General features: G+C 41.2%; 1 protein-coding gene across 4 annotated transcripts in view; it reads left to right on the forward strand.

The window, feature by feature from the left end:
• SGCG (sarcoglycan gamma) overlaps positions 1 to 20081 on the forward strand; it is a 166105-nt gene that overhangs the window by 25306 nt on the left and 120718 nt on the right. For 2 of the 4 annotated variants that reach the window (XM_063697193.1, XM_063697192.1), the window contains exons 2-3: positions 5939 to 6089; positions 18423 to 18617. In XM_063697193.1, the coding sequence (XP_063553263.1) occupies positions 18423 to 18617 (195 nt within the window). In that variant the 5' untranslated portion in view covers positions 5939 to 6089. The remainder of the gene's footprint in view (positions 1 to 5938; positions 6090 to 18422; positions 18618 to 20081) is intronic. The other 2 variants (XM_055359672.2, XM_004054250.5) reach the window with 1 other exon arrangement.

A 20081-nucleotide genomic window follows, 5' to 3' on the forward strand; every position in this document is an offset into this window, starting at 1 on the left:
AGGCACCTGCCACCATGCCTGGCTTATTTTTGTATTTTTAGTAGAGACGGGGTTTCATCATGTTGGCCAGAATGGTCTCGATCTCCTGACCTCGTGATCTGCTCGCCTTGGCCTCCTAAAGTGCTGGGATTACAGGCGTGAGCCACTGCATCCGGCCCCCGATCACTTTTAAATTCCAATTTTTCCAACAGCAATTGCTTAGACAGGTTCCCTGGGAAACAGACTCCAAGCTGGAGATATGCGTGCCATGTATTGGAACCCATCTTGAAAAAAAAAAAATCCCTGTAGGACAGCAAAGGCGGCAAAGTGGGCAGAAGGAGATGTCAAATAGTACTGTAGCTGCCACAGAGCTGGAGGCCTGCAGGGCTGTTCCCAAATCCAGAGAGGGGCCGGGCTTTCACCCAGTGCACTGATAAAACGTTGGAATGTGCTTCTCATGGGGAAACACAGCCATGGGCAAGGCAGCTTAGTGCATTCTGAAGTCATTCTCGTCATCAGCCATCACTCCCACAACTGAAGGAAGGAGTGTCTTGGTTCTGAAGGGTGATGGGGGTGACATAGCACGAGTCCACCCCTCGCATCACTCAGATCCTCTTGCTTTGTTTACCTAATTTGGGAACAGCTCCTCCAAGGGTTTGATTGATCTCTTTTCCTGGGAGAACACTGAGGGAATATTAATGGCAGGAACTAGAGCCTCCCCTTATGCAGATGGTCTCATGACTACAGCTGATACTTATCCATCCTTTTTCCCTCCCACCGCCTTCACCTACCCATTCAGCATTTGCTTCATTCTCATCTAACACCCTGGCTGGTCTGAGTAGCCTTGGGGTGACCCTGACATTCAACTCTGAAGGGTCTTAGCCTTGGTCACCAACCCCTAACCAGTCCCAATGCACTTGTGGTTCACACATGGCTGAGCATTTGCTCTCAAAGTGGCCAGAGGAATACCAGCAAATGCCTTGCTGGTCCGCCTGGGTGACAAACATATTCTTCCCAGACAATTCTTGTCAGAATGGTGCATCGTGTCCTCACCAGTGGTATCCAGCCTGAGGAGGTGAAGTGATTGCAGCAGCTTGAAGATGACTGGGACTCACATTGTGTCCTCTGGTAGAAGCACTCCCTGCTGGGAGCAGACCTCCAGATCCACAGAGCCCATGGTAATGGGGATGGGAGGCACATACTTCCCAGCTGGCAAACATGACCACTTCTACGCTCACCATTGGTTTCCAGAGGGATATATCCTATCCACTGGGGATGGAGCGCCATAATGGTCATTGATTTTGGATGTACAGAACTGCATTCTGAAGTATCCCCCATCCTCACAGGGGATCAGGGGCCTCAACGGCAGCCTTAAAAGATTGTTCTATCACCCTGTCAGGCCAGCAGCTGCTGGGAAGTACAGAAGGTGGCAAGAACAGGGGATCCCGGGCTCATGTACCTAGCGCCCCTCTGCCTTTGCCATAAGGTGGGTCATTTGGCTTGTTGGCATCTCCTGTGGGATTCCACATCAGTGGATCACACATTCTGTAAGTTCTTGGATAGTGATGCTGGCCAAGGCCCTGCAGGTAGAAAAGAAAAACCCACCCCAGCCTACCTGTTAGTTCCCCTCAAGATGATGTAACCCCCTGGCCACCGAGTGGCTGCTTGGTCTTATTGAGGGATGCTGCTGTATCCAGGTTCAGCATCAGTGTCTGCTGTGGACAGTTTAGACATTCAGCAGGGGCAGTGGCTGGATCAGCCTTGCCAAGAGGAGGCCTAGCTACTGGGCCCATGCATGGCCTCCCTCCCTGCCACCATTCTGGGCTGCTCTGTATATGACCCCAGTGTGGGAGCCCTGGAGTGGATGGTGATGGGCCAGCTGTGTCAACTGGGTGAGCCACTCTCACTATGGTGCCCCTTCTACAGTGGACGGCTTGGAGGCTGTTAACGTGGTAAAAGATCTTCCTCCTTGGTGCCCAATAGGTCCATCCACAAGCCTCTTCCTCAGACTTCTCTGTCCTCCCTATTCCAAACTCTCCCCTTCCACCCAAGCCATTCACCACCATCCGTGAGACCATGTATAGTCTAACCTCAGCCTCAGGTGATTTCTGTTTCCACAGGAAGTGTATACACAGGTGCGCTGCCTGTAGCTTTGTCAGCGAGGAGGTTTTCTCTCACCACAATCTTTCAGGGCCACCCATTGCAGTGTGGCAGCCGGCCTTCTGTGGATTGCACCCACAGAGGCCTACCAAATGTGGCCTGTTTCCTCCCTGGAAGGCTGGCCATAAGGGTCACCCCTGTGTGGCCAGGAGAGGTGCATTAGTGGTGGGTGACCGGGACTCTGGGTCTCTCGCACATGTTCCCTCTGCCTGCCTCATCCCTGGTGCCCCATTTCTGACTTAACAGTGATTGCTGCTGGCTCCTGACCTGAGGCCTTGGTGCATCTCACAGAGCTCAGGTCATGATGTGGAATTCTGTGCATGGGATTATGCTGTCCCATGACCAGGTGCTCTGTCTTCCACCAACACCCAGTAGCACTCGGAGAAGTGTTTTACAAACGGCATATATTTCTCTGCTGCGGATGGCATGGCCTGATTCCAAACTCCTGGAGGCCTATGCTGTGATTCTTCCACTGCAGCTTGCCATGAATGCCACATTACCTCCTTTCCATCAAGGATGCATCTAACCCCACAGGGGCACCAGCAGGTCCAGCCTGCAGTATGTGCAGCCCTGATGCAGAGCCCTGTTCTGGCCACACTAAAGCTGTCATTCTGTAAATGGGTGAATTTTTCCAAGGCCAGAACCTGAAGTGGTCTAAGAGGCATCATTTTTCCTTTACAGTGGTGGTAGGTGCAAGATACAATAATTAATTCTTTACTTTGCAGGGGATTTCCCTGCATGCCCTAGAACACTAGATCCTAAAAACCACTAAGTTGGCAGGTTCAGATCTTGGTAGGATTTCTCTCTCACCATCTGAACACATCTTTTACTAAGGCTTTTTTTTTTTTTTTTTTTTTTTTTTTTGAGACAGAGTCTTGCTCTGTCACCCAGGCTGGAGTGCAATGGAGCGATCTCGGCTCACTGCAACCTCCACCTCCCGGGTTCAAGCTATTCTCCTGCCTCAGTCTCTGGAGTAGTTGGGATTACAGGCGCCTGCTTGCTAATTTTTTTTTTTTTTTTTTTTTTTTTTTTTTAGGGACAGGTATTCACCATGTTGGTTAGGCTGGTCATGAATTCCCGACCTCAAGCAATCCGCCTGCCTCTGCCTCCCAAAATGCTGGGATTATAGGTGTGAGCCACCACGCCCGGCCTAAGAAGGCTTTTAACATATTTGTCGCATTCACTCATCTAGTCCGGTCCACATGGTATCATGAAGTTAGTGGACAAATGCTGTTCTGAGAATGTCCAAAATGGCCTAGATCCCTTCTGGGGATAGGAATGTGGCAAGTAAATACTGCAGCCTAGCTCATGGGCCTATGAAGCTCTTCAGTTCCTCTATGTGAGATAAATGGGTGGAAGATGCCTGTGCCAGTTCAATGGCACACATGCCTGGTGCCACGCTAATCTACAGGAGCAAGGATGCCTCCCCCGGCACAGCAGCTGTGCAGTTGGCTTTGAGGCAGACCACTTTCATTCTTTACGATACCTCTGGTTTTCTAGAGGCCAGATTGGTGAATTAAATGGGAATATGGTGGAGACCACTAACCTTATGTTCTTCAAGAGAGGCACTAATCTCTGCCATTCTTCCTGGGATGTGGAGGGATGACAGGCCGTTTCAGGACTTTTGGCTTTCCCTACTATAATAGCTCTCACTGCACAGGGACAGGAACTCCCCATGTGGCAGTTCTGCCAACTATCAAATATTCCCTTTCCACCTACATATTTGTTGACCAGGGAAATGACCGTTTGGTGGTTCCAAACCCTCTGTCGTCCAGGCTGGAGTGCAGTGGTGCGATCTCAGCTCACTGCAACTTCTGCCTCCTGGGTTCGAACAATTTTCCGGCCTCAGCCTCCTGAGTAGCTGGGACTATAGGTGCACGCTGCCACGCCTGGCTATTTTTTGTATTTTTAGTAGAGATGGGGCTTCACTGTATTGCCCAGGCTGGTGTCGAACTCCTGAGCTCAGGCAATCCACCTGCCTCGGCCTCCAAAGTGCTGGAATTACAGGCGTGAGCCACTGCGCCTGGCCTTTTTCCTGAAATTTTTTTGGAAAATAATTTTCTTTCCCTACTTGTGTTATTTCTGTAGATATGACCAACATGTAGTCCTGTAGAATAACAATTAAAAATAGTTGAAGTAGAGATTTCATTGTTACATTATATTCATGCATTCAGTCAACAGATATTGGTAGGATTTCTGGACACGGGGACTGGCCTCAAAAAGGGCTTAACAGAGAAAACTATCACCTTGCTTTCATGGAGGTGGGGCAAATAGTATGAGAAGATAGATGCAATTTGGGAGGATGTTGAATAAGATAAGAGACAAGAGAGAAAGACTTGAACTTAAGAGTAATTTTCTTGGTTTCAGAATTAGAGAAATAGGTTAAAGCTATCTGCAGAACTGAATTCCCCTACCCTACCCCTTCACCCCCCTGCCCCCTCCTTCAGGCTCAGAGCTGCACAAAGTCTACCTTAAATAGTGGTTATGCTCAAAGGGATGTGTCAAAGGACAACTAAATAATTACCCCTTTAGTCTCAACATAGACAACTTAGAGGTCATTGTTAGTGTGATTAAATATTCTGCTATCAAACTATTTTAAAAGAATAAAAATATAAAATAAACGTTTAAGTGTTTAATACATGAGGGGAACCAATACTGAAAATAATTTTAGTATAATGGCTCTGTTTAAAATATTTTTGTATGAGTATATGTGGAAAGTACATGAACATTATAGATCAATTATATAATAATTTTAGTAAATTGGTATTTGAGAGTCTTGATTGATTGATAATATTAATAATATATGGCATTATAGAGTTCTTCTGACTTGATATGAGTAATGTCTGTAGTAATAATCTCCAGAACTTTGTCAAGATGGATGTAGTGTCATCATATTCTGTAAATATATCATCTTTGAAATATTAAGATTGTCTGGATTCCAAAACCATAAATTTTATACATGCTATGCAGTAATAGCAAGTATAATGACTTCTCTATGCTAAACATTACTCTGGGAGCATTGTATTTTCCATTTGGAGCTTTGGGGATAAATTTTAAGAAAACATAGGCCTCCAGACACATACGCTACCTGCATATATTGGGGGTGCATCACAATTACAAAGTTAACTGGATTGGTTATGAAAGTTATATGTCCGGCCATAATAAAATGGCTTTGTTTGAAATAATTATAGTAAGTGAGGCATGATAACCTTTATGAAACTTATAATTCTCATGACATTAAATTCTTGTAATTGACCCACTATATTTACAGTCCACCTGTTGTGAGGAAGACAGCCAGCAGGTACAGGAGTCAGATAAACCTTAAGAAGTCAGATTCACAATTGCAAACCTCATTCACAGCATCACAGGACTTTGAAGAGAACTATTATATCACTGACGATATTAGGAAAATGCTAATAAATGGCCATGTAAAATCCTCGTGTGTTAAAGAGTTTTTTGAATAATTGAAAACTATATTTGGTGAAACTTTTCTGTTGATAATAACGTTCAGAAAACACTGTGCAATCAAACATGCCACGTTTGCAGGCACTTTCTGAGTAATTTGCAAATACTTTCTAGATAACAGAACACAAAATCAACAACAGAAACTTTAAAAAATACATCTATATATATAGTCTACTAAAAAGTTACATATTAAATCAAGACATAAATCATCTTCTTCATTTGACATCGAAATCAATTTGTATATTTTAAAAGCAGAGATCAACCATAGTAATTCCAGTTATATTTTATGAGCCAAAATAATAGCATGCCTTTAATCTGCCACTTTGTTTGGAAGTCTTATTTTCAGAAACTATGAATAAATCTTCTACACAATCTTCCCGAGAGCTTTAGTAAGACCTCAGACTGGAGTAGAGTTGAAGGAGGGAATGCCAGTCTGAAGAAGGAAAGGAAGAGGAGAGACAGCAAGGAGAACTTCAGTTGTCAAGGTATCGGGTGCAGGGGTCAGAAAGAAACATGACTCCATGGACCACTGCTTGGCCCAAGACCAGATGTCAAAACCACAGAGCCCTGCTGTAGAGCATTACAAATGTATTCCACCAAATGTTGGGATGCATCCTAGACCTGTGCTGACCAGCAGTCCCCAGCTGTGAGGAGAAGTCCGCCATTTGAGTTGATCACTCGGCAGAGTTGATCATCATAAAATTATCCTTGTAGAGCTAAATAAGGTTTGTCTTTGACATTCAGTCTGGTTTATATGATAGCAAAAGGGAAATGGCCTCAGCTAGTAGATTTGAAAAGCAAAAGTAGGAATAATGCTTTTCAGATACTAATCTTCCTTCCCGATCCAACACATTCATCATATGAAGGTAGAATTTTATGTGACGTCAAGCCCTAAAATACACTATTCAAAGACAGTGCTTACGGATTAACATATATGCTAGAAAACAGAGTAGCGTACTCGGACACTGAGATGTAAAATGAGGGAAGTGTCGGCCGGGCGCAGTGGCTCACGCCTGTAATCCCAGCACTTAGGTGGGCGGATCGCGAGGTCAGGAGATCGAGACCATCCTGGCTAACACGGTGAAACCCTGTCTCTACTAAAAATACAAAAAATAAGCCGGGCGTGGTGGCAGGCGCCTGTAGTCCCAGCTACTCAGGAGGCTGAGGCAGGAGAATGACGTGAACCCAGGAGGCGGAGTTTGCAGTGAGCCGAGATGACGCCACTGCACTCCAGCCTGGGCGACAGAGCGAGACTGCCTCTCAAAAAAAAAAAAAAAAGGAAGTTTCAGCCTATGAATCATGGCATATGCATCAATCATACTATTACAGAAGTTAAAGGGTCTGGAAGTAATAATATGTAACTCTATCATTTTCTCCTTCATTTGATTCTTTTCCCAGCTGTTCATGGAGTTTCTATTGAAGTTGGTAGGGTCTTTATTTATTTTATTTTATTTATTTTGTTTTGTTTTATTTTATTTTATTTTTGAGTTGGAGTCTCAGAGTCTCACTCTTGTTGCTCAGGCTGGAGTGCAATGGTGCGATCTCGGCTCACTGCAACCTCCACCTCTGGAGTTTAAATGATTCCCCTGCCTCAGCCTCCTGAGTAGCTGGGATTACAGGCGCCTGCCACCACGCCCAGCTAACTTTTTTGTATTTTTAGTAGAGACGGGGTTTCACCATGTTGGCCAGGCTGGTCTCAAACTCCTGACCTCAGGTGATCCACCTGCCTCAGCCTCCCAGAGTGCTGGGATTACAGGCGTCAGCCATGGCGCCCGGCTGGTAGGGTCTTTATTAAAGAACAGTTATGAGAGATGTATGAAGTATGAGTAAAGATAGAATAATTTAGGTCTTTAATTGTAATGCTATATCCTAAACACGGAAATCTATTTGACCAATACGTTGTAGATGAGGATATACTTTATTCTGCCTTCCTTTAACAAATACGTATAACTGAGCTGTTACTATGTGCCACACCCTACTTTAGGTGCCAGTTATATAATAAGCAAACAGACACCCTTCCTGTCTTCCTGGAGGTGAGTCTAATGAGGACCAGGCAATAAAAAGTAAACAAATAAATGCATCATTATGTCCTAAAAGGAACTTTGGAGGAAACGAACAGGACACAGTTGCAGATTGTACAGGATAAAAGGGACAAGAGCAGGTGTTTATGGAAGGCTGAGGTCAGGAGGACAGAGTGGTGGCCACGTGGTATGGACCAGTTTTCCCGGCAGTGGGAACAACCTGTGCAAAGACTATAAGATAGGAGAAAGCTTATTCCATTTGAGGGATGGAAAGGCTGGTGCTGCTGGGAAGGGCACAGTGAGGTGAGATGGAGCTGGAGAGGCTGGCTGGACCAGATGGAGTGAAGCTTCATCTGACATGCAGTGGGAAGCCACGAGTGACTTTAAACAGGGCAGCAGTGGTCCTCTTGTTGGGTGCCATGTGGAGATTGGATTAAGAGAGGCAGAGTGGGTGGAGGAGACCCTGAAGAGGCTGCGCCATCAGTGTTGGAGTGGAGCAGGGGCAGTGCAGATGGGGAGGCCAGGATGAGCACAGCTGTCCTCAGGATGTGGCAGGCAGGGCTTGCTGATGAAGTAGACGTGAGGTGGCAGAGAGAGAGATTGTGATGGCACTCACGCTTCTGAGATGATCAACTGGGAATGGCCGATGCCATGGACTGAGATGGGAATAGAGAAGGGAAGGGGGGAAATTCAGGAGGTGAGGGGAAAGTTATTGAAAATTAAATTACTTTTTAACAAGTTCAGTTCAAAATACCAAGTGGAGATGTCAAACAGGCAATTATCAGATTAGAGTAGAGAGTTCAGAGATATTTTAGGTAGAGATATAAATTTGGGAACCATCAGCCTGTAAATAGTATTTAAAGACATGATAATGAATAGGATCACCTTGAAAAACTGAAGGAAGAGAAGAGATGGTCCCAGAACAGTTCAGGCAAAATCCACCATTTAGAGGCCAGAGAAAAAGAGATTATGAAAGGGCCTGAGAATTAAAGTCTAGAAAGGTAGAGGGTAAAATTAGGAGAATACTGATTTTAAGAAAACAAGAAAAAAGTGTTTTCAAGGAGGAAATAGCCAACCATTTCAAATAAAATGAAGAGTGAAATAAATTTTAAAAAGTGAGGGAAATAAAATAGGAAAGTGAATAGTGGATTTGGAAGCAAGGAGGTTATGTGATCTCTCTGACTGATATTAGCCAAAGCTAAATATGGCAAAATAACTTCTGGAAATACATCCTTCTGTCTAAAGATTTGCCTGTTCTTTAGAAGGACCTGTTTGGTGCAGAAGGAAAATAGGTCAAAAATAGTTGCAAGCATTCCTTACCATGTTAGTAGAAGGTGTTCTTACTCCATGGTTTACCATCATAAGCCGTCCTGCCTTTATGCCTCTTGCTATGTGTATTATCCAGGACTGTTTCAGGTGCAAGTGACAGAAGCCCAAGTCAAAGAAGTTCAAGTGAAGATGAAACTTACTAATTTATGAAATAAATTAGACAGTGCTGAATTTAGGATCTCAAATGATGTTGTTAGGGTTTCACCCCTACTCTCACACTCTCTCCCTCTTTTTTCATTCTTCCTGATTTCTTCTCTGGCAAGCTGTCTCCAAGTGGCGGAGGGATGAATGTTGGCAGTGCAGTGTTAGGTCCATTAACTTCTGATAGCAGAGGCCAGCTTCTCTCTTGGAGCATTCATATTAATTCTGGGACAACTGACACTGGCTTGCTTGTGTCCCATGACTTCCTAATGGTATTCACCATGTCTGGACTGATGATATACCCTGATTGGTCAGCATGTACCACATACACACCTGTGTTACTGGACATGTGCCCGCATGACCGATAGCTGGACCACAACCACGGGGAGCTGAGGAGTGTTCTAGGGACAGACAAGAAAACAGTAGGTGCCCACTATAACAGGATACAGAAGAAAAAAGTAGACATCGACTGTAATAGGACACAGAAGAAAACAGTAGGTGCCCACTGTAATAGGATACTGAAGTAGATACAGGGTTGCAGCTGAGCTTCCAACAGTCCCTCCATATAGTTCTTTGTTAACATTAACTCAGCTTTCATTGCAGCCAACTACTAACTTAACCATTAGCTGTGTGAGCACTAAGTCAGAGATTGATGGTAGGTATAAATCATGCCAAGAGCTGGAGGAAATTTGGTACCAAATAACAACTGGTCTTGGTTAAGAGGCTAGGTATCCATAAATGCTGGTCTTGCTCTATTGCCATTCTGTGTCTTGTTTCTGCTGACTTGTTAATGTCTCTGGATGTTGGTATTATTCTTTAGTCAAGTACTACCTAATGACACCATAAAAGCTTTAGATTTCTGATTTCTGAGAGCATCTAATAAAAACCAGGACAGAGCAATGAGAAGAGTTTGTCTGAATTGCCTACCCGTGTAAATATAAAACTGTGTTTTAAAATGAGCCTATAGCTGAAGTAAAAATCAAAGCAAGACCAGTTTTATAAGCTAACATTTGTAGGCCTGTGGGTTTGAGCTTGTTTTTATTTTTTTTTCCCTTTTAGTCACTTGCTCGTTTGAATAAAGGTTTTTTTTGTTTGTTTGTTTTGTTTTTTTCTCTTTTCAGATCTGTTAGATACTTAAAGGGCATTTATTCTGTTGGTTTGATGTATTTTGTAGGGAACTTTTTTAAATGGCAGTTTGCCATTTTAAAAGTAAATCCTGTTGTAAAGAAGAGAGAATGATTTGATGATCTTTTAATCTAGATGTGTGTGTGTGTGTGTGTGTGTGTGTGTGTGTGTGTATAATAAGGGTATTATTATTCGAGAATTATGCTGATTGTAACTTTGGATGAAATTGATAATTATGATCCATCTATTTTGCTATATTTAGTGTGCCGTGCTGAGCAATTTAACTAAAAGATAAAGGAGAACTATTCTTGAAATTATTTGGTCATCCTAAATACAGTAATGAAGTTGGGATGAGTATGGTAAATTTATTAAATTTACTATTATAAAAGAAATATATATATCAATTCTATAAATTGAAAAAATACAAAAGAAATTTGGGAAATACTATTTTAAATGAAAAAAATAGTATAATAATTTCCTCCTACAGTGGACTATAGGAGGAAATTATTAATAATTTTTTAGTTTCCTTACAGTATTTTTCCTATGGGTATATATTTTAATATGTATATATTCTAAGTTTTCATTTAACATTATATCACTAGAATTTCCCTAGGTTATTATATGTTTTTCAAACATATTTCACATACCCAAAATACTAATTTTGTAATACTATAGTAATTTGATGGATTAATTACTCTAATTTTAATCCTTCTTCATTTAATGTCCAGTTTTGCCCCAGTACAGATAATGGTAAATTAAAGATCTTTAGGCACAAATTCTAGTTTTTGTTTCTAGTTGTTTCCTTTGGGTAGGTTACTAGAATTGGAATTACTATTGTTTGTTTGATGTTCTTAATACTTAGTGCCCAATATCTTTTGGGGGGTTTATGTTAACTTTCACTTTCTTCATCAGAGGAGCAGCATGTCTCTTTTTCAAACACCTGGCCAATATTATCTATTATCAGTTTTTAAATTTCCCGTAATCTTTGAAAACTGCTGCAATGATGGTGTTTATTGGCATTTCTTTAATTCAGGGTGAAGCTGAACATTTTTGGTATGTTTATTTGTCATGTGTATTTCTTTGACGTATACGTGTATTCATTGCTTGAGTTTTATTGGATTTTTTTCTGTTTTTGCTTGGTTGAGATTATTTATATTTTAAGGATATTAACCTTGTCCTGTCTTTAAGGCAAATACTTCTCCCAATTTATCTGCCATGGTGTTCTTTGTGCCACACATCTCCTAGGGCAGGCACCTCTCCACTCCTCCTCTTTTCCCAAATGTTGGAGCTCTTTCAGAATGATGTAAGTTATGATGCAAACAGTAAGGCAGAAAACACACTGAGAATTACTGCCATTAATTAACGTGAGATGAGATGTTTCTTGGAAGTTTAAAGGAAAATAGAAGTAAAACCCATGCAGTCATTCTCAATACTAGCATAACATAGGCAGCCTGAATTTAGCCAGCCCACTAGCTTGCTCCTTCCCTGCCAGCTCGCCTCCTGGAAGAGCAACTTGTATAGACTGGATGCCTCTTAGTTCTCACTTTTCATTGCCTTATTACGATCTGTGTGTATGGGCTTGTTTCTAGACTCTCCATTTTCTTTTACTTGTGAATGATCTGTCACTAGCTCATTTTTTTTTGTTACTGTAGCACAAAGCTGTATCATCACAACCTGTAGGGTAAGTCCCACTCCTTATGCATTCGTGTGTTCAACAAGTACTTACTGATTGCCTATTATGTGCACATAACTGATACTGGTCACGGTCACCTAGTCACATCGTTGTAATTGACTTCTCACATGGGTTACCTTGTCATTTGGAGGGACGATGCACCATGATGGTGCTTGTTACCTAGTAAGAAATTATCTATCTGGATATTAGAGCAAGGTGACATGGCTTATGAAAGACAGTTTTTGAAACTGTGGAAAGTAATTTTTCAGGAGTTTTCAGATTGACATCAAAAGTGCTATAAGAGGTTTGCTAAGCCCTCAGTCAGCAAGCCCGGTGACCGGAAAGGACCTTACCCAAGGCAGGTAGAATGCCATTGCTAACACTCAGGTGAATCTCCCATGAAGATTAGAAAGATGGCTTACTCTTTTATCTGACAGGTTGCATACAGCTGCAAAGAGAATTAGTATATTGGAAGGTAGATCTTAGAAAACACCACAGAGTGATAAAGCTGTGGAAATATAAAGCTAAGTTTAAAAAACATGACTGGTGAATGAGGAGGCCTAAATATATCTTATTGAAGCCCCAGTGGAAGTAACCGGAGAAAATATAGGAAAGACAATGGTTAAATAAGCAATTGCCAAGAGTTTTCCATAACTGAAGACAAGTTCAATTGAAAACAGACACTGACTCATGAACAGAATAAATTAATTCAAATTTATGAAATGAAATCATTCTGAATCTGGAAAACACTAAAAGTAAAGAAACTTTTAAAAGTCCCAATGGAAAAAAAAGACGTAACACTGAAAAAAGCTTTGTAGATACGTGTTGAATGAACTGTTGAAAGCAAAGTGGTGGAAATTTGTACCAGAAAAACATTGAAACCAAAAGTGGCATACCAAAGTCAGCATCAGACAGATAACTTTGAACTATTATAACTCATTCTTTGAGTTCTTAGATAGAATTAAATGTCATTTCTAAAAGGTCTGTTTTGTTCTTTCTCAAACTCACCTTTTCAAAAATCATATGATATTAACTCGTTTTGGGCATTATCCTTGCATTTATCATCTTTGTGTCTCAGACTCTTGATAATGGCCTACCCAAACTAGGCATAACAATAAATGTTGGTTGAAATGAAGAATGTCGTGAAGACACTATGTTCGATTCACTATATTATATGCTATGACAAGAATCACATAATGTAGAAGACAGATTATCTGTCCTTAAGGTCATTTTGTTTTAAATAACAAACTGGGGATCATGAATTCAGAAGCATATAAAAGCAGATATTTACACCAAAACAAGTATAGTGCTTCACATCTGGAGCCCTATCCATTAAAGGATTGAAAACTATACCTGAGAGATGCATTGAAAAGCAATCAAAATTAAATATAGCGTGGCCGGGCGCGGTGGCTCATACCTATAATCCCAGCACTTTGGGAGGCTGAGGTAGGCAGATCACGAGGTCAGGAGATCAAGACCATCCTGGCTAACATGGTGAAACCCAGTCTCTATTAAAAATATAAAAAATTAGCTGGATGTGGTGGCACACACTTGTAATCCCAGCTACTCAGGAGGCTGAGGCAGGAGAATCGCTTGAACCCGGGAGGTGGAGGTTGTAGTGAGTCGTGATTGTGCCACTGCACTCCAGCCTGGGCAACAAAGTGAGACTCCATCTCAAAAAAAAAAAAAAAAAATTTGGGAGGCCGAGGCAGGCGGATCACGAGGTCAGGTGATCAAGACCATCCTGGCTAACATGGTGAAACCCCGTCTCTACTAAAAATACAAAAAATTAGCCGGGCGTGGTGGCGGGTGCCTGTAGTCCCAGCTACTCGCGAGGCTGAGGCAGGAGAATGACGGGGACCTGGGAAGCAGAGGTTGCAGTGAGCCGAGATCCTGCCACTGCACTTCAGCCTGGGCAACACAGTGAGACTCCGTCTCAAAAAAAAAAAAAAATTAAATATAGCACCAACATACTTTGAAGGATGGTTAGCAGGAGAAATAATGTAATTTTTAATGACAAAATTTGTTTTAATGAACAAGTCTATGAAAATAAATTTTGCTCATGATACATTAAAAATTAGAATTATTTATCTTGGAATATAGATTTTAAGTTCTAATATACTTATTTCACTAATTATGTTTTGTAAAGGGTTTATAAGAAGACCACAAAGTGCTGTGTGTTATTCCAGTGCAATTTCTTGCTGACATGAATACCACTAATGCAGTTGCCTGACCTCCAAGTGCTGAAGCATTGATATTCTTCTCAAGCCTAATTTGAGTAAATACCTAAAGGAAGCTGGTTAAACCAGATAGCCTCTGAAAGTCTCTCCTGGCAAAAATTTAATATAGTGTCTAATAAAAATGAAAGCCACTTGTGAGTTGTGAGAAGTATAAACAACAAAATCAACTTTTTAGAGAAATATTTAAATTGAGTGTTTCACCTAGTGATTTAACTCATGCTTATCTAGAGTAAAAGGACTTTTTTATGCAATGCAGTGAACACTGGTAGATGGCACTTACAAAACATTAAAGAAGGCTGTCATAAAACGATATAAAAAGAATTACAGCTGGCAAACTTAAAAAAAACAAAGATTGGTAAATACAGCTCAAATATGGGAGGACTAGAAAGCAGGTCACCAGCTTCCGAAAAGCAGTGTGTGGTCAGTATTTTCTTCCAGGGATGTGGGGTCCAGCTTCTTACTCAAGCTGTCAGCAGGGCAGGTGGGCAGATGTGGGGGGACTCAAGAGCCAAAGACAGCACATTCCCCAGGCTCCCCATTTTTGGGCAAGCCTCACCAGACTGAAGGAGATCTTGCTGAGTCTTCTTCTGAGTCCTAAACAACTAATCACACTAAACGTACCCTGTTTATGCACAGGCTTCAAATTAACTCATTATAAAAAGTTGAGGAAATTCTGAAGTAACACTCAACCTATTTTATTGCTTGTTGTACGCTTAAATAAAAATGTCTGGGTTGGCCGGGCGTGGTGGCGCATGCCTGTAATCCCAGCACTTTGGGAGGCCGAAGAGGGTGGATTACCTGAGGTCAGGAGTTCAAGACCAGCCTGGCCAACATGGTGAAACCCCGTCTCTACTAAAAATACAAAAATTAGCTGGGTGTGGTGGCATGTGCCTGTAATCCCAGCTGCTCAGGAGACTGAGGCACAAGACTCACTTGAACCCTGGAGGCGGAGGTTGCAGTGAGCTGAGATCTCACTACTGCAGTCCAGCCTGGCAACAGAGCAAGAATCTGTTTCAAAAAACAAACAAACAAACAAACAAAACTGGGAATTTTTCCTTTCAACATTTGTATGTAGTTAATTCAGCAAATGTTTATTAAGCACATACTACATGTTGGCTGCTGTTCTAGGGGCCGAGGGTAAAACAAAATAACAAAATAGTTGAAAACCTCACCCTCTCAGGGCTTATAGGTGGTGGGTGAGCATTTACAATAAAATACGTAGGTAAAATATGTAGTATGCCTGGGGAGTTAAGTGCTACAGAAGAAAAAATGTCAGAGGAGCACGGGGAGGTCTGTGGTGGTGTTGGTGGGGCCTGTTACTTAAATAGGAATGATCAGGAAGATCATTGATAAGCGATCTTTGCACAGAGAGTTGAGAGGAGCCATGCAGGCATCGGGAGACCTTCCAGGTAGTGGGAATTATAACTGGAGTCCCTGAGGTGGGGTCACACTTGGGGGACTCCTGGCCGAGTAAGACCACTGTTCCTGGAGCAGGAGGAGTCAGGGCGAGAGGGACTGGATGAAGGCAGAGAACCGTGTCCGTCGGGGTGAGAAGTTTGGTTTTTACTCTGAGTGAAATGGGAAGCCACGGGAAGGTTTGTTGCAGAGGTGGGGCATGAGCCGATGCATGTTTTGAAAGGACCACTCCAGCCTCGATGTTAGAAATGGACTGTAGGAGATTTAGAGCCACAGGCAGGGGGATAGTCAGGTGGCTGTTGCAGTGACCCAGGTGAAAGACGATGGCAGAGGTGCTGATTAGGGGACCTAAGAGCTGGCCTCATAACAGGATTGCTGTCAGCTCTCCAGCAAACCACAACAAAATTGTTTTAAATGGATACTGAAGTTTTCTCAATGTTATGTAAGGGTGAACAAAAGCATTATCTAGTAGACAGAATAATGGCCCCCAGAGACATTCGTGTTCTAATAACCCCTGGAACCTGTGAAGAGGTCACCTTACCTGGAAGAGGAGGAGGCTCTGCAGGTGTGGTTATGCCCAGGCTCTTGAGAGGGAAAGACCATCCTGGGTAATCCAGGCAAGCCCAGTGTTATCACGGGGGTCCCTGTGAGGGGCAGACAGAGGCATCGGAGCCAGAGGAGGGTGTGTGATGATGGAAGTAGAGGCTCGAGCAAGGAACGTGGGCAGCTTCTAGAAGCTGGAAAAGGCGAGCAACGTCTCCCTTCCACCCTCCAGAAAAACACAGCCTTGCCCACGCTTTCATTAAGACCTATTTTTTGACCTCCACAACTATAAGATAAAATTGTGTTAAGCCACTAGGTTTCTGATAATTTGCTACAGCAACAATAGGAAACTATATATATAGGACTGGGAATATGTAGAAATAGAAATATACTCACATGTGTTCTTAGAAAACTTTGCTAGTTGTATTCACCTGTAGCAATATTGTAAGTCTGTGCTTGCTTTTGGTTCAGACTCCGTGGCCACCCTTCCCCATCCAATTGCACTCTCCTAGTCTGTCCTTTATAGAAATTCTGGAGCCATTATTTCAAATGATAAGCACTTTGAAATCAATATAATAGAGGGAAGAGGTTGAGAGTGACTGCATGTCCAGAGAGGGAGGCTGCTTTGAGGAGATGGCATGTGTGCTGCTACTGAAAGATGAGCAGGACCAGCAGGGGCAGACCAAGTCCAGGACAAAGGTCCTGGGGTGAGAATTAGCCTGGTCTGTTGAAGAGTATCTACTCTTTGCTTCAGTCTTGTGAGCAAAGGACACAGTGGTAGTAGATGAAGCCAAAGACATCAGCGAAGTCCGGCTCATATAGGGTCTTGTAGGTGATAGAGGCGTTTGGACATTGTCACTGTGGCGAAAAGCCATCAGAAGGTTTGGAAAAATAGAGTGACAGGAGCTTACTGACATTTTACACATTGACTGCTGGGTGGGGAATGGTTTTCAAGAAGGGAAAGAATGAAAGTGGATTTTTCAGCAGTGTAGTTATGAGCATTCAGAGTAACCTAAACTAGTGTGGCAGCAATGGAAATGTAGAGATGTAGACAGATTTCAGATATATATGGAAGGTAGAATTGATAGGACTTGCTGATGTGGGGCTTGAGGGAAGAGAGAACCATCAGGAATACATCTGGTAGTTTGGTTCGAGCCACTGGCTCTAATATAAGGAAGACTGGAGGAGTTCAAAGAAATGAGTCAATGAATAATGCGCTTACGAAATCATTAAACATTTAGGGGTTGAATAATGTTGGCTGTCAGTCCTGGATATTTGAAAATACTATGTGATGAATAGCCTCATTGTAGATAATCAGAATATGTGAAAATGCCTATTGTTAAATTGGAAGGAGATTTAAAGATTTGTTTTAGACCATAACTTATTTTTAATAAGGACAACTCCAAATCACCCCTAAAAATAAATGTGTGACTTTTGCACAAAAAATCCCAGAGAAGAGTATTTGTATTCTGATTCATCTTTTTACTACATTTACAATCAGGAAAGTCATAATCTCCAATTTTAGCTTCATAGCTAAAAAGTACTTCTGTTATTTGTATAAAGGGAAAAATGAATAATTTTTTAAGTTTTCTTTTTTTCTTTTTCTTTTTTTTGAGATGGAGTCTCACTCTGTCTTCCAGGCTGGAGTTCAGTGGCGCGATCTCGGCTCACTGCAACCTCCATCTCCTGGGTTCAAGCGATTCTCCTGCCTCAGTCTCCTGAATAGCTGGGACTACAGGCGCCTGCCACCATGCCTGGCTAATTTTTTGTATTTTTAGTAGAGACGGGGTTTCACCGTGTTAGCCAGGATGGTCTCGATCTCCTGACCTCGTGATCCGCCCACCTCAGCCTCCCAAAGTGCTGGAATTAACAGGCGTGAGCTGCTGCGCCTGGCTGCGGATTCCTTTTTAAATTTACACATACCAGTTTGATTTTCCTCCCAATTAACCTTTGTAGAACTCGGTAACTTGATTATTTTAGGTTAATGTTTCAGTTCCAAGTTTAACCCTGAAGAATTCTGATAGATAGATACAGAGAATTTATTAACATCTGAATTTATTAACATTTGAAAATATGGTCACTAGATTTCAAACGTTTATCATACGTAAAATATTTTAAATGGCAGGTTAAATATCTCCCTGTGATTGAAACACAGTGACATGTTTCAAAATAATATTTAATTATCTTTTTAAAAATCATTAATTTTGGAAATCTATGACTGGGATGAAAAATATGTTTTCAGGCTCATAGTAAATCAGTATTAAACAAGTTGCCTCCCTCATTCCCTCTCTGTCTCTTTCTCTCTCCTCTCGTGAACACACTCCGTGGCAGATGGTGCGTGAGCAGTACACTACAGCCACAGAAGGCATCTGCATAGAGAGGCCAGAGAATCAGTATGTCTACAAAATTGGCATTTATGGCTGGAGAAAGCGCTGTCTCTACTTGTTTGTTCTTCTTTTACTCGTCATCCTCGTTGTGAATTTAGCTCTTACAATTTGGATTCTTAAAGTGATGTGGTTTTCTCCAGTAAGTATCATTATTTTCTGGTAAGCATGTTCTTGTTTTGTTCACTGTATCACTTAGTCTATATTGTATTGATAGGAGTTTCCTTTAATGTAATTAACATTCATTTCTTTGCTGTCTGGCTGTGAATTTCAGGAGCAAAATATATATGTAGCATTTACGTTTTTCCCTTTTCCTTAAACCTCATTGTGAACTATAGTGTGTTGGTTTTGTGTTTTTGCTGTAATTTTTTCATTAGTCATCTCGAAATAGTGGGAATATTGTAATAGTCTTTAGTTTGTGGTTGATTGAGTCAGGATTATTTGCTGATTATTTAATTCAGTTTGTAAAATGGTATAAATCATTTTCTTAATTTCATTAATTCATAAATATTTAAATGACACTCATTTAAAAACTTTTTTATTTACAGTGGTAATCAAGTTACACTTTCATTTTTTAAAAACCCTATGCTGATATACAGTAAATTCATGTACACACTTCAGCATTCAGCAACAGATTTAGTAACTAAAACATCAATCCTGAGGAATTCATATTCTATTTTAAACATTCTTATGTTTTAAAGACTGCTACATAATTTTGTATTCTTTGATAATATTTTGTGTACTTTTGAAAAAATGCTAAATGTAGAATGTCTTAATTTAACAAGATAGCTACAGTGAGATAAAAATATTGCAGAGAACATTGCAGGCAGGTCAGTCTGTTGCTTACATGCATCTGAAGGTGTGATATATGCACAGGCTCTTTCTTTTCTTTCTTTCCTTTCTTTCCTTTCTTTCTCTTCTTTCCCTTCTTTCCCTTCTTTCTCCTCTTTCTCTCTTTCTTTCTTTCCTTTTTTTTTTGAGACGGAGTCTCACTCTGTTGCCCAGGCTGGAGTGCAGTGGCGCAATCTTGGCTCACTGCAACCTCCACCTCTGCACAGGCTCTTTCTGAGAGCAATGCTTGAAGTCATTCATTCTGAAACACCTTCTATTATTCTTCTTCACTTTCTATGCAACTGTTTCTATCCCACTATAGTTCTAGCCAGTAGATACATTATTTATTTTATTGACATCATAAATAAATATTTGTTTTTACATATGCAAAGAGGTAAAATACCAATCAAATCAAAATATAGTTTGAAATGGTGTTAGCATATTTGATATATTAATATGAATGTAATCAATATAGATATATGATATAAGCTGTTAAATTACATATATTATAAATATATGAACAATTATATAAATATATTTAAATTAATCCAATTTAAGTTGTGATTTCTTAGTTAAAATTTATAAAATCACTATTTCTACAGCATCACAATAGTACTTAGTTCCATTGGACAATGTTACTTTATGAAAGTAGCACAACTAACAGGATGCATGTTTTTGCACATCATATACATTTTAATATCTAAATGTAAAATACTCTAACATTTTTTGGAGACTGAAGCAGTGTTAAAGTCCTCAAATTATAAACTATGGGATT

This window comes from Gorilla gorilla, chromosome 14 (genome assembly GCF_029281585.2).
Source record: "Gorilla gorilla gorilla isolate KB3781 chromosome 14, NHGRI_mGorGor1-v2.1_pri, whole genome shotgun sequence".
Lineage (NCBI taxonomy): Eukaryota > Metazoa > Chordata > Mammalia > Primates > Hominidae > Gorilla > Gorilla gorilla.